The sequence below is a fragment of the Somniosus microcephalus genome, chromosome 17 (assembly GCF_052327205.1).
Source record: "Somniosus microcephalus isolate GS21.2 chromosome 17, FLI_Smic_1.0, whole genome shotgun sequence".
In the NCBI taxonomy this organism is placed as follows: Eukaryota; Metazoa; Chordata; class Chondrichthyes; order Squaliformes; family Somniosidae; genus Somniosus; species Somniosus microcephalus.
The window spans coordinates 26,439,154-26,453,527 of NC_141003.1; the positions used below are offsets into that span (position 1 = coordinate 26,439,154).

The 14,374-nt window shown below is 44.3% G+C and overlaps 1 protein-coding gene across 4 annotated transcripts in view; it reads right to left on the bottom strand.

Moving 5' to 3' along the window:
• ptpro (protein tyrosine phosphatase receptor type O) overlaps positions 1 to 14,374 on the bottom strand; it is a 202,106-nt gene that overhangs the window by 51,882 nt on the left and 135,850 nt on the right. For all 4 annotated transcript variants that reach the window (XM_086010114.1, XM_086010113.1, XM_086010111.1 and 1 more), the window contains exons 11-13: positions 6,295 to 6,446; positions 2,753 to 2,873; positions 809 to 942 (exon numbers count right to left, since the gene is read on the bottom strand). In XM_086010114.1, the coding sequence (XP_085866240.1) occupies positions 809 to 942; positions 2,753 to 2,873; positions 6,295 to 6,446 (407 nt within the window). The remainder of the gene's footprint in view (positions 1 to 808; positions 943 to 2,752; positions 2,874 to 6,294; positions 6,447 to 14,374) is intronic.

Consider the following 14,374-nt stretch of genomic DNA (forward strand, 5'->3'; position numbering starts at 1 on the left):
GTTGCTACTCCAGTATTCTGCCACATGTAGCAGTTTAATAAGGTTGGAAGCACAGAAAAGCTTTGGAGCCTCTGATTAGAATGGAAAAATCTGCCACTGTTGATGAGTGAATCGATGGCCGCTGCATGCACTGCTGTGGCCATTTCAGTTTTTCTATGCATTGTGCCTCCCTTTGTGTAGCTGGAGGCCCAATGAATGTTGACGTTCTTGATGTCTAGCATTGCCAAGGCAGAAAATGTGATGTGTAACATCACTCCACCATTAGCGCCGCTTTTTAATGTGCGCTAATCCGACAGTGTCGGAAATTGTGGTGCACGCTAATGTAGGTGGGGTAATGGTGTAATGAACCCTGTTTTTGCTGCCACCTGCCCCAGTGCAACCAGAAAACTGGCTTAAAAGCAGAGGAAAATCCCAGCTCATGCATTTACATCAGTTTCCAACTGAACATCTTCATGGTCAACAATTATATCGAACTAGATTAAGATCAGCTTTAATTTTAGATGTTCCTTTTTTGATGACTAACCTCAGAAAATGAGGCAATTGTCAGCTGTCTCCCCAAAGGACAGCTGGGTCTATCTGCCTAACCCTGCAAAGGCACAGAATGAGCTCACAATCTGCTATGTTGGCTTTAAGCACAGGGATCCCTGCACTCAGGTTGACTTCGTCAGTTGAACTTGAATGTAGCTCCTCATCTAACTGACCCCAATGTTTGATTCCAGCCAGGTCTGCCTGCATTCAACTCTGTGCCCGCAGTGGAGGAACCAGACCCCGAGTTCATGGGGATCAAAGTGAAGAGTAACCAACCAACCTTTCCTTCATCTCTTGATCCAACCTGTTTGCAAGTGACCCTGTAGTGATCGGTGACCCCTTCCTCTACCCACAGGAGCGTCACAGACGTCTGCGTTTTGTTAACAGCGAAGAGTGACTTGGGAGAAGCTGGCTCTGTGAACAAAGAGTGAATCACAAAACTAAAATGGATTAGGGTACTTTTCTGCTTGCTGGAAAAGCAAAATTGTAAAATTTGATCCTGGTATTTGTCGTGAAGTGGGATAAACATTTCCCCATGCTTGGTTTGCCTGTCCACTGGATTTCAGAGACCAAATGAATAAATAGCCACCACTCCTCTCACTAGACTACCAGACTTGAATTTCAATTCGAAATACATAATTTTTTTTTAAATGGCACCAGTCAGGGTGAGGACTTTCTGAAAGATGGTTTTAGTGCTTCTCTATGGGGAAGAGAGTACAATCGTGGAGAGTCATCCCCAGGCTGTTCTTGCACCTCCCAGTCACTGGTTTTGCCACACTCCAGGGAACAATTTTGAATTCTTACACTAAAATGATGCATTCTGATTTATTTAAGCACTTTTATAGTCAACAATTATTAGATTTTTTTAGTATAAACAAAGAGGAAAACCAAGGTGACATTTGGATTTCAATGGAGTAACCAGCCCATCATACTCACAGGTTACCTCAACTGTCACTCTCCCACATCCACTGTCCCGCCGTCCCAGTTTATATGGGCACTCTAATCCCTCTGGACCCAATTCACAAAGACACTGGAGCCCACTCAACTCCCCACCCTCTCAGAGAGCTACTCTCTTCTGCAACTCTCCTCAATGCAATCTGGCACTCTTCTCCCCCTCTAACCTGCTTAAAGTTGTTATTCTTCGTCCACTCCCCACTTCAAACTGATAGTCTTGCTTCACCACAAAGTTCATGCTGGCATTCTCCTTCCTCCCACCCTAAAATGATCTCCCCAAAGTGCTGCTCCCAGCTTCTGCCTCATTCCCTTCACTGCCATCATTTGTCCCATTCCCCTTATACTGCCATTATTCTCACCCCCTCTTTCACTGCCATCTATTCTCCCTCTTCCCCCGCCCCCCTTACTGCCATCCTTTCCAGCCCACCCACTGTATCCAAGTCCAGTGGCTCATGCAGTGGAGCAGGTCCCTATCTGCTCGTAGCCAGCATTACGGCCTCTGCATACGTAGGGGAGAACTGCCAATTTCATTCAGAGGAGCCAATCCTGGCCGTCAGTGCTGGAAGTGGGGAGATGCGCAGGCAGGAACGTGGTTCCCGTGGATTAGTCACCAGACTCAGGGGAGGTGTCCCAGCTGCATTTATTTTTTTGTCAACAAACAGACTTCCTGACCTGGCCCCAAAATGCCATTGGTGCGAATCACTGATGGTTGGCCTATTTTCCCATTTTAAGCTAAACTTACTTGAAATAAGAAAAGTTGGTCCAAGCCATGAGCAGTCTGTACGAACTTTCAATCGGCAGAGTTCATTTAACGTCTGACTAGTAAGCTGGAAACTGGAACTCCTCCACATGTCAAAACCAAAACTGCTAACTATTGGCTCTTGTCCCAATGCTAATGGATAATCCTGTTTTTTTTTTTGCTTTTCAACCCTATCTTGTGTCTAATTTATCCTCAGTTTATACAGCCTGTGAAGCAGAACTGAACACAGGCTTCCTCATTAAATTTGGTAGGTCTATTTCAGCGGTTTGATTATCTAGATCATGGGAGGCTTCGGACCTTGATCCTGTGATGTCCATGTACATTCCCTAACACTATTCCAGTTACTCTCTGACATGGCTGGGTTCAGCTTTATGTGGTTTTCGAACATATTATGCTTGCTGAATAAGATATCATTAATGGGGTGAAACATCACATAGAAATTACTAAAAGTACCAAAAATGTCTGTGAAACAAATGATAGTAACTAATTAAAAGGTGAAGAAATACTAACGGAGTTGGATTATTCGTGGAGCTGAGGAGTTGCTGCTCCCTTCCGTGTAGGCGACAACAGTTAGGTTGTATATATCCCCAGGAGGCAATCGAAGCAGGGTTGTCATTACACTGCGCGGCACCTGTATTAAACAACAGATCTTCGTTTACAACACCTCTCAATCACAAACCACCGAAGCTTTGACTTTTCAACCTCATAGTAACCAAGATATCTTGTGAATACATCAAAAATTCCTGGACACTAAAATGAACGAAGTAGTTCAGAGGCTAGTGGGTGAGTGATGAGAGTGTAAGGATGTGTCATTTAACAGTAAGAATATGTTTAAAATTAAAAATCTTGAACTGTTGCAAGAAGGTAGACATCTCGGAGAGGATAGGGGGATGGGAGGTAGTCAAGTCACGTAAATTTTGTGGTTTCTCATAATTGAGCTTCAAACATCACTTCCGTTTTGCATGGTGTATGATATTAAATTAGTCACTGCAATATCTTCAATTCTTTGATTTAATCCTGCAGATGAAACACATCTAATCATTTATAGGCTGTCACCATCTGCCACTGCTGGACCATTGCCTCCAAATCATTCCCAGCCCTCTGCTTGACCAACTTCTCAGAACCCCACACTCACAATTTCCCTGCTCCCAGCCATCTTCAAACTCATCCCACCCATGAAGACCACCACCTGCTCCCGATCCCTTCCCATCCCAGCTCTTAGCTATCCAACCTCCCCCTACTTGTTCGCTGCTCATCGGCACTCCCTATTTTCTGGCAGTGTTCCCATCGCCTTCAAAACCACCATCATTAGCCACTTCTCAAAGAACCCTCCTCGTTCCCCCCTATCCTCTCTAAACTCCATTCTATCCTTCCCTTTTCTCCAAAACCATGGAACATGCTGTTCCTATTGAACCACACACTTGCTACTCCCTGTTCAAGACCCACCAATCTGGTTTCTTCCCCGGCGACAGCATGGAGACCACCATGGTGAAAGATGCACGTGGCATCTTGTGCCTGATCCTTTAACACCACCAATTACGACGTCCTTCACCAAAATTCTCTTCTATAGTCCATCTCTTTTGTGGTTCCACTGAAACCTGCCACAGCATAGACATTGCATTTCCTGTAATGGCCACTCCAGGGCTCCAGGACCTATATGCTTCTTGCTTTGGCTCGATCAACTTTTCAGGATAAACCCAATCATGTGGAACCTGGGCATCCTGCTTGACCCTGAGCTCAGGTTCCATCCCAAAATTACTTTCACTCACCTCAAGCACTGCCTGCTTCTACCCCTCATGCCTGCCAAAACCCTAAACCACATCCTCAGCACTCGGGACCTTGACTTGTCCAATCCTCTTCTAACCAGCCTCCATCCTCAACAAACTCCAACTTGTTCAGAACTCGATGGCCCACAAATTCTCACTCCCATCATCCTGCCCTTTGCCAGGATCCGCTGTCTCCCTGTTCCCCAGTGAATCGATCTGAAGATCCTCATCCTTGGGTTCTAAACCTCTTTATGCCCTAACCTGACCTTTCCTCAGTGATCTCTTCCAGTTTTATATTCCCATGCACACCTTCCAATCTTTTGATATTGAATTAGTCTTCATTTCATGATCCTCTGGTCCACCATCAGTGGTCATTCTTTTAGCTTGTACACACTTATTCTCTAGAACTCAGCCCCCATATCTAATTGCCTGCTTTCAAAAGCCTCTATCAAAGCCCTTTCCCTTCCCTCAATTCTTTTGTTCCTACTTTGGCTGCTTGGTACCTAACGTTTTCACTTTGTAAAGTACAGTAACAGGTTTTTCTTTACACGAGAAACACAATAAAATGTAAGTGATTTATAAAATTAAAAATGCCCAAATTTAGGCACTTTTTATTGCATACTCCATTAAATTAAGGTGTGGTTTCTCAGGCAGAACTAACAAACATTTCCTTCCCAAGCACCACTTTGAACTTTATCTTGTATTGATCAATCCACAATAAAAATGTTTAATCTTTAAGGTACAGTTGAACAGTGAAAGTTTCAGAGTGTGCCTGTCAGACACAGACTCACATCATCTGGCAAAGTTAAGAACATACGAAATAGGAGCAGGAATAGACAAATGGCCTCTCGTGCCTGCTGATTTGGAAGATCAGAAGATCATGGCATCTTCTGATCTTCTACCTCAACTCTACTTTCCTGCCTTATCCCCATATCCATTGATTCTCTTAGTGCCCAAAAATCTATCGATCTCAGTCTTGAATGTAATCAATGACTGAGCACCCGGGGTAGAGAATTCCAAAGATTCACAACCCCGAGTGAAAAAATGTCTCCTCCACTCACTCCTAAAAATTTTTAAAATTCTTTCATGGGATGTGGGCGTCGCTGGCAAGGCCAGCATTTATTGCCCATTCCTAATTGCCCTTGAGAAGGTGGTGGTGAGGCGCCTTCTTGAACCGCTGCAGTCCGTGTGGTGAAGGTACTCCCACAGTGCTGCTAGGAGGGAGTTCCAGGATGACCGACCCCTTATCCTGAGACTATGACGCATGGTTCTAGACTCCTCAGCCAGGGGACACAGCCTCTTAACATCTAACCTGTCAAGCCTTCTAAGAATTTTATATGTTTCAATGAGATCACCTCTCATTCTTCTAAAGTCCAGAGAATATAGGCCCATTCTACTCAATCTCTCCTCATAGGACAGCCCTCTCATCCCAGGAATCAATCTAGTGAACCTTCACTGCACCGCCTCTAAGGCAAGTATATCCTTCCTCCTGAGGTAAGGAGACCAAAACTGTACACAGTACTCCAGGTGTGGTCGCAGCAAAGCTCTATATAATTGTAGCAAGACTTCTTTACTCTTATACTCCAACCCCCTTGCAATAAAGGCCAACATACCATTTGCCTTCCTAATTGCTTGCTGTACCTGCAGGTTAACTTTCTGTGATTCATGTACAAGAACACCCAAATCCCTCTGAATACCAACATTTACTAATCTCTCACCTTTTGAAAAATATTCTGCTTTTATGAAAGATGACACTTAAAGCTATTGGTTTTAGAATTTTGGATATAAATTGAATTGAAGAAATTAGTCAATAGGAACATGGGAAAGCATGGAATGAAAAATTCCATTCAGCCTATTAAACCTGTTCTTTATACAGATCATGTGCAACCTGCCTCATTGTTCTTATGTTCTTATTGTGTCCTTTATCGAAGAAAACAGCACAATACGCATGTTATACATCCTAGGCCACTTCCTTTCCTTGGCATGATATTTCCACGGTCCTAGTACAGTAATTCAAGACCCTCATGTTCCATCTAATGTTCGATTGTCTATCTGAACTTAATCTTAGTCATGTTCCTAAGTAACTCTAAGATATAAACTGAGACAGTATTTCTTCATATTATTCAAACTGTTAGGAAATCTGAGAGCTGTATAAACTGACTGAACCACTGCAGAACAGAGATGAGGGATGATATCCCAATTGGTTTATACAGGAGCTGGCTAAAATGATCAAATTCGATTTGCTTTGGCCTTGCATCATGTCGAATACCCAATATTTGTACTTACACTTTTTTTAATGATTCTTCGTCCAACAGCTACAACCAGCCAGCAGGGGAGGGTTGAGTTGGATGCTCCAGTTGTGACATTACCATATGTCCAGCTAACAGACAGTATGTTCTTGGAATATTCCAGCCAAGTAATCTCTGGCGCTAGTGGTGCTGTGGGAAAAGATAGAGTAGAAAGAACACTTTAGAAAGGCTAAAGTGAAGAGATTAATGGGATTATCATCCATGCCTTTGTGACCTCTAGACTTGACTATTCCAACGCACTCCTGGCTGGCTCCCACCTTCCACCCTCCATACACTTGAGGTCATCCAAAACACTGCTGCCCGTGTCCTAAGTCGCACCAAGTCCTGTTCACCTATCACCCCTGTGCTCACTGACCTACATTGGCTCCCGGTTAAGCAAAGCCTCGATTTAAAAATTCTCATCCTTGTTTTCAAATCCCTCCATGGCCTCGCTCCCCCCTATCGCTGTAACCTTCTCTAGCCCCACAACCTCCCCTCTCCCCGCTCCCCTCCCACCCCCCCGCCCGAGATATTTGCACTCCTCCAATTCCGGCCTCATCCCTGATTTTAATCACTCTACCACTGCCCTTTTGCTGTCAAGGCCCTAAGCTCTGGAATTCCCCCCCCTAAACCTCTCTTTCCTCCTTTGAGATGCTCCTTAAAATCTACCTCTTTCTGCCCTAATATCTCATGTGGCTCGGTGACAAATTTTGTTTCATAACACTCCTGTGAAGCACCTTGGGACATTCTACTACTTTAAACGCGCTATATAGATGCAAGTTGTTGTTGTATTGTCTGTTGTATCTATCACCTGGTTCCATTCTTATCTATCTAATCGTAACCAGAGAATCATCTGCAACGGCTTCTCTTCCCGCTCCCACATCGTTACCTCTGGTGTTCCCCAAGGATCTATCATTGGCCCCCTCCTATTTCTCATCTACATGTTGCCCTTGGCGACATCATCCGAAAACACAGTGTCAGTTTCCACATATACTCTGACGACACACAGCTGTACCTCACTACTTCTTCTCTCGACCCCTCCGCGGTCTCTAAATTGTCAGACTGCTTGTCCGACACACAGTTCTGGACGAGCAAAGAATTTCTCCAATTAAATATTGGGAAGACCGAAGCCATTGTTTTCAGTCCCTGCCGCAAACTCCGTTCCCAGCCACCGACTCCATCCCTCTCTCTAACATCTGTCTGAGGCTGAACCACACTGTTCGCAACCTTGGTGTCATATTTGACCCTGAAATGAGCTTCCAACTGTAATGATATCAGCAAATAGAGATGGTATTTGCCTGTTCGATTATGATGCCTTAATAGCATGTTTGCATGTATTGATTGCTTGTGCCTGACCAGCAGAGGGCATGTGACCGAGAGACAAGCAGTTTGGGTTTAGTTTCAGTTTCGTTCTAGATGCATCACAAGCATCGTGTCTCCTGTAAAAGCTGTATAAAAGAGTTGAACAAGCTTTAGATTAAAAGTCATTCTCTTTCATAACTGTCTCGTCATTGAACCCACAAAGAAATCAATACATGGTGTCAGAAGTGATTGAAAGAGATGAAGAGGAAAAAGCTGAAGTTAAATCAGCTCTCCACAAATTAGCAAGCCAAAAGAGAACATCGTTGCTTACCATTGGAGAATAGCTAACGAAGTGAAAAAATGGAAGGTTTACACCCACCGGCGACGCTTCAGTTGACAGGTAATGTGGCTGAAAATTGGAGGAGGTTCAAACAACGTTTGGGGTTGTATTTATCAGCAATCGGAGCTGACGAGAAAAGTAATAAAAGGAAATCGTCACTGTTCTTACATGTCGTGGGTGATGAAGCGCTGGAGGTGTATAATAACTTCACATTCGCTGCTAATGGAGACAAAATGAAGCTAGATAAAATAATGGAACAGTTTGAGGCCTACTGCACACCTAAATGTAACGTGACGTTTGAGAGGCACAGATTTTTCACGTGTACAGAAAACGGGTGAGACTATTGATCAGTATGTGACTGAACTGAGAAACAGAAGCAAATCGTGTGAATTTGGGGGACTGACAGACTCGCTGATAAAAGACAGACTGGTGTGTGGTATTCCGAATAATGGTCTAAGGGAAAGACTGCTAAGAGAGCAAGATCTAGACCTGGGAAAAGCCATAGCACTGTGTAGGACTACAGAGACTGTGAAGTTGCAGGCAAAGGAGCTGTTCAGTGACGATAGCTGCAACGTGGATGCAGTGAGAAAGAACGGACACAAACCGGTTAACAAAAAGAGCGCCAATGTGAAAAAAGAGGCGTGGCCAGCGAACGAAAATGAAAGGGACAATCGAAAGACATGTAGTCGATGAGGTACACAGCATCCACCAAAAAAGTGTCCAGCATATGGTAAAACATGCAATAGTTGCAACAAAAACAACCATTATGCCCGTTGCTGCAAGAACCAAGTGCAACAAAGCAAGGTCCATGCAGTAGATGAAAGCGACATAGAGGAGTTCTATGTAGATGTTGTGTCTGAAAACAAAAAAAAAGAAAGAGACTGGATGTTGACACTAAAAGTGAATGACATACACATTTCATTTAAATTGGATACTGGAGCACAAGTTAATGTGATATCAGAGACTGATTTTAAGAAAATTAGACCCAGACCAAAGATACATGGAATCAAAGTGAAAGTGACAGGATACTCAGGTACTGAAATACCAGTGAAAGGAAGATGCATTGTCAAAGTGACACACAAGGACAGAGAACACACGTTAGCATTAATCATGGTGCCAAAGGAGGTGCAAGCCATACTAGGTTTAAAAGCCTGTGAGAGACTGAACCTGGTAAAGAGAGTCCTCATTGTGGAAAGCGAAGGAGAGACAGTCTATGATGAACTCATGAAAGAGTACAAAGACCTATTTAAGGGTCTAGGCTGCATTCCAGGAGAACACACGATCAGAGTAGATAAAAGTATGGCACCGGTCATACATCCGTGCAGAAAAGTTCCGTTGGCTCTTCAAAAGCAACTGAAGGCAGAGTTGGACAGGATGGAAAGCCTGAACGTGATTCAGAAGATAGATGAGCCAACTGAGTGGGTGAGTTCCCTCGTCGTAGTGGACAAAAATGGAAAGCTCAGAATTTGCCTGGATCCAAGAGATCTAAACAGAGCAATAAAGAGAGAACACTTCAAGCTTCCTACACGTGAGGAAATCATGGCACAGTTTGCAAATGCAAAGTATTTCAGCAAGTTAGATGCATCATCAGGATTTTGGCAGATGAAGCTGGACGAAGCAAGTTCAAGACTGTGCACGTTCAACAGTCCATTTGGCAGATACAGATTCCTAAGGTTACCATTTGGCATTGCCTCAGCTCCTGAAGTGTATCACAAGACTATCCATATGATCTATGAGCACCTGGAGGGAGTTGATACATCAATGGATGACATCATAGTATGGGGAACCACGAGAACTGAGCATGACGAGAGACTGAAAAAAGTGCTGGAAGCAACAAGGAAAACAAACCTGAAGCTGAATAGAGAGAAATGCCAGCTCGGGGTGACAGAACTGACATTCGTGGGAGTTATCCTTAGCAGAGAGGGCATCAGACCAGATCCCAGAAAGGTGTCCGCCATTGAGAATATGCCAAAGCTACAATGCAAAAAGGACGTGCAGAGGTTTAATGGAATGATCAACTACATGGGTAAATTCATATCCAACCTCTCAGAAAAGATGGCGCCACTGAGAAGACTAACTGAAAAGAACATAGAATGGGAATGGAATCATGAGCATGAGAAGTCATGGAGCGATCTAAAGAAACTGCTCACAGAGGAACCAGTTCTGAGGTTTTATGACCCAGTGAGACCCATCAAGATATCATCAGATGCATCACAGAGTGGGCTCGGTGCCGTTCTTCTGCAACAATATGACTACTGGCAACCTATTGCATATGCATCGCGCTCAATGACCGACGCGGAGACGCGATATGCTCAAATAGAAAAGGAGCTGCTCAGCATCACATACGCCTGTGAAAGATTTCACCAGTTTGTGGCAGGACAAGCAATCAGTGTAGAGACTGACCATAAGCCCTTGATTGCATTGTTCCAAAAGCCACTAAATAGCTGTCCGCTCAGAATACAAAGAATGATGATCAGGCTGCAACGCTATACACTGAATGTTGCGTGTACACCGGGTAAACTGATGTATACAGCAGACACGTTGTCCAGAGCTGTTGACCCAAGTGAGCCCGCAAACACCAAAATGGATGAAAAAGTGAATGCCTACGTGGACATGATCACAAGTGCACTGCCCATAGCAGATGCAAAAATGGAGCTCATAAAGACTGAGACAAACAAAGATGAAACAATGAGACGACTGAGAAAAAGCATCTTGGATGGATGGCCCAACATGAAGCAAGACTGCTCACCTGACATGGCAGAGTACTGGAACTGCAGGGTGGAACTATCAGTGGTCGAAGACATCATCTACAAAGGAAGTAAAATAGTTATCCCAAAGAGTCTGAGAAAAGAGATGTTAAAAAAGATCCATGTAGGACATCTGGGAATTGAAAAGTGTAAGAAAAGGGCACGAGAGATGATGTACTGGCCACGAATCAACCAAGATGTGACAAATGAGGTGTCAAACTGCACAATATGCCTGAAATATCGAGCAAGCAATCCGGTAGAACCACTAAAGCCACACCCAGCGCCAGACAGACCTTACCAGAAGGTAGGCGCTGACCTATTAGTTTGTCAAGGGAAGGACTATCTTGTAGTCACAGACTATTACTCCCTGTATCCAGAGGTTTGTAGACTGTACACCACCACTGCAGATGCTGTGATAACATGTATGAAAGCCATATTCTCCAGACATGGCGTGGCAAGCGAGGTCTTCACAGACAACGGACCCCAGTTTTACAATGCAAGTTTCCGACACTTTGCCAAAGAGTGGGACTTTGTCCACACAACGTCAAGTCCTCACTATCCACAGTCCAATGGACTAATGGAAAAATCGGTCCAGACAGTGAAAAGACTGATGTACAAGGCAAAAGACAGTGGAACTGACTTCTACCAAAGCATGCTTGTATACCACACAACGCCGCTCGAGTGTGGTATGTCACCAGCCCAACTCCTTATGGGACGTCGGCTAAGGTCAAACCTACCCATCCCGGAGAACCTCCTGAAAACAAAAGAGGGGGAGAAAGTGAGGAAGTTCAAAGAGCAACAGAAAGAAAAGCAAAAGTACTACTATGACAGAGGAACACACAACCTACCTGAACTCCACACTGGTGACCAAGTAAGGTTGAAAGACAAAACAAACACATGGACTCAGAAGGGAACTGTCCTGAGTGAAGTTCAACCAAGATCATACACCATTCAGACAGATGAGGGTGCTGTTCTGAGAAGAAATCGTCGAGATCTTCTCATGGGACCAGCCACAGCAGGTCAAGAGACTGATACTGTTGAACAACCTGATCACACAGCTGAGAACACATCATCTGAGGCAACAACTCAGATTCAAGGACAATCAATCAGAAAATCCTCAAGACACATGAAGCCTCCTGAGAGACTCATTGAGCAAATTTAAGGACTATTGTTATAGAAGGAAGTAATGTTATCTTATTCTTTCTTCAAGTTCTAGTGTATTGACATATTTCATGTGAACACACAAAGCAAGGTTAAAAAACCTTGATCATGATAATGATAATGTAAGTTCATTAAGTGTTACAGTTAAAATGCAGATTAATACAAAGAAAACATGTTGTTAGTTAAAAGTAAAATACTTTTGTTTTAAGAAAAGGAGATGTAATGATATCAGCAAATAGAGATGGTATTTGCCTGTTCGATTATGATGCCTTAATAGCATGTTTGCATGTATTGATTGCTTGTGCCTGACCAGCAGAGGGCATGTGACCGAGAGACAAGCAGTTTGGGTTTAGTTTCAGTTTCGTTCTAGATGCATCACAAGCATCGTGTCTCCTGTAAAAGCTGTATAAAAGAGTTGAACAAGCTTTAGATTAAAAGTCATTCTCTTTCATAAATGTCTCGTCATTGAACCCACAAAGAAATCAATACACCAACCACATATCCGCAGCATATCAAAGACCGCCTACTTCCACCTCCGTAACATCGCCCGTCTCCCCCCTTGCCTCAGCTCATCCGCTGCTGAAACCCTCATCCATGCCTTTGTTACCTCTAGACTTGACTATTCCAACGCACTCCTGGCTGGCTTCCCACATTCCACCCTCCGTAAACTTGAGGTCATCCAAAACTCGGCTGCCCGTGTCCTAATTCGCACCAAGTCCCGTTCGCCCATCACCCCTGTGCTCGCTGACATACATTGGCTCCCGGTTAAGCAGCGCCTCGATTTCAAAATTCTCACCCTTGTTTTCAAATCCCTCCATGGCCTCGCTCCTCCCTATCTCTGTAATCTCCTTCAGCCCCACAACACCCACCACCACCCCCCCCTCCCCCCCCGAGATATCTGCACTCCTCTAATTCTGCCTTCTTGAGCATCCCTGATTATAATCGCTCAACCTTTGGTGGCTGTGCCTTCTGTTGCCAAGGCCCTAAGCTCTGGAATTCCCTGCCTAAACCTCTCCGCCTCGCTACCTCTCTTTCCTCCTTTAAGACGCTCCTTAAAACCTACCTCTTTGACCAAGCTTTTGGTCACCTGCCCTAATTTCTCCTTATGTGGATCAGTGTCAAATTTATTGTCTTAAATACTCCTGTGCAGCGCCTTGGGATGTTTTAGTACGTTAAAGGCGCTATATAAATGCAAGTTGTTGTTGTATTCATCTCCATACAATCCTACAAATAGAATTCTATTTAATTTAAATTAAAAAGCTCATCAAAATGGGAACTTAGTCAACATGCATGTAAATCTTTATGTCCTCGTGCATGTTGTTTGATAGAAATTTGAAGCGCAATGCGCCCCAGAGTGGCTGTGGCATTTCCCATTGGTTCAGACACTCCAATGCTCCATTTCCTTTCACCACTAGGGGACATCAGGTCGCAGTGTGTATAACAAATTTGTTCTAAAATGTGAAGCTTGTCTTGTCTGATTGAAGATGTGACTCCGGTCTGTAACTGAGCTGTCAGAGGTCTAAGCATGGGACTTTTGTCAGCCAACTTTGGGTTAAAGCCAGCTTTCAATTGCTTCTGTCTCTGCCTGTCACAGCATTAGCACATTCCTGTCAGCATCATAGATTTTCAGTCCCTGCCAAAGTATATAATACAACTACTGCTGGTGGTGTAACAGACAGGATAATCCCACAGCTAATTTTGCGAAACATGATCATTTACTCCCCGACTCATTCAGCAATAAGTGCAACTGACTCTGGGGAGTGGGGGACTGCTCAGAGTGATGCACCAGTACTCCACTCAGTGCAAATGGTCCCTGGATTTGGTGCGACAACAGATGTTCGTCTCTTGCTCGCTTCAGTACTTGAGCTGTAGTTCTTCTTCTTATCGTGTCCACGGACAGTCTATACATAGCCCAGCCAGAACTGGACACATTTTTGCGCCTTGTTGTTGGATTCGGCAAGATCTGCAACAGTGCAGGGTTCCTCTAACGATGGGCATTGCAGGAGATGTTGCATAGTCTGTGCCTCAGTTCCACATTCACAAGTTGTCGGGCTGGTTGAATATCCCCATTTGCTTAGTGACACCTTTGAGCAACCTACACCGGTCCTAAGTCTGTTAAGGCACTTCCAGATTGCCCAGTTGCAATTAGCTCCTGGGGGGAGGCTTTCATCAGGTAAAATTTCCATCGCTGGGGGTTGTTCAAGACTGGCGAGCCGGTCTTTCCACAAGGCGATGCGGGCTTCAGATGGGGTTGATTGTAATGGAACAACACTGTTCATGAAGCTCTTCCTTGACTTTAGGCGTCTGGGTGTAGGTGTATGACAATGCAGAGGGTGCCTCTCATCTGATGTTTGACGGAGTCGCTCTTTCTTGCTGGCTACCGTTCTTCTTATATCAGGGGGAGCGATACCCGCCAGGATATATAGGCTGTTGGTGTTTGTTGGTTTTAAGCAACCTGTGATAAATCGGCAGCTTGCATTCAGAACGGCATCCATCTTCTTGGCATGAGTAGACCGTTCCCATGCAGG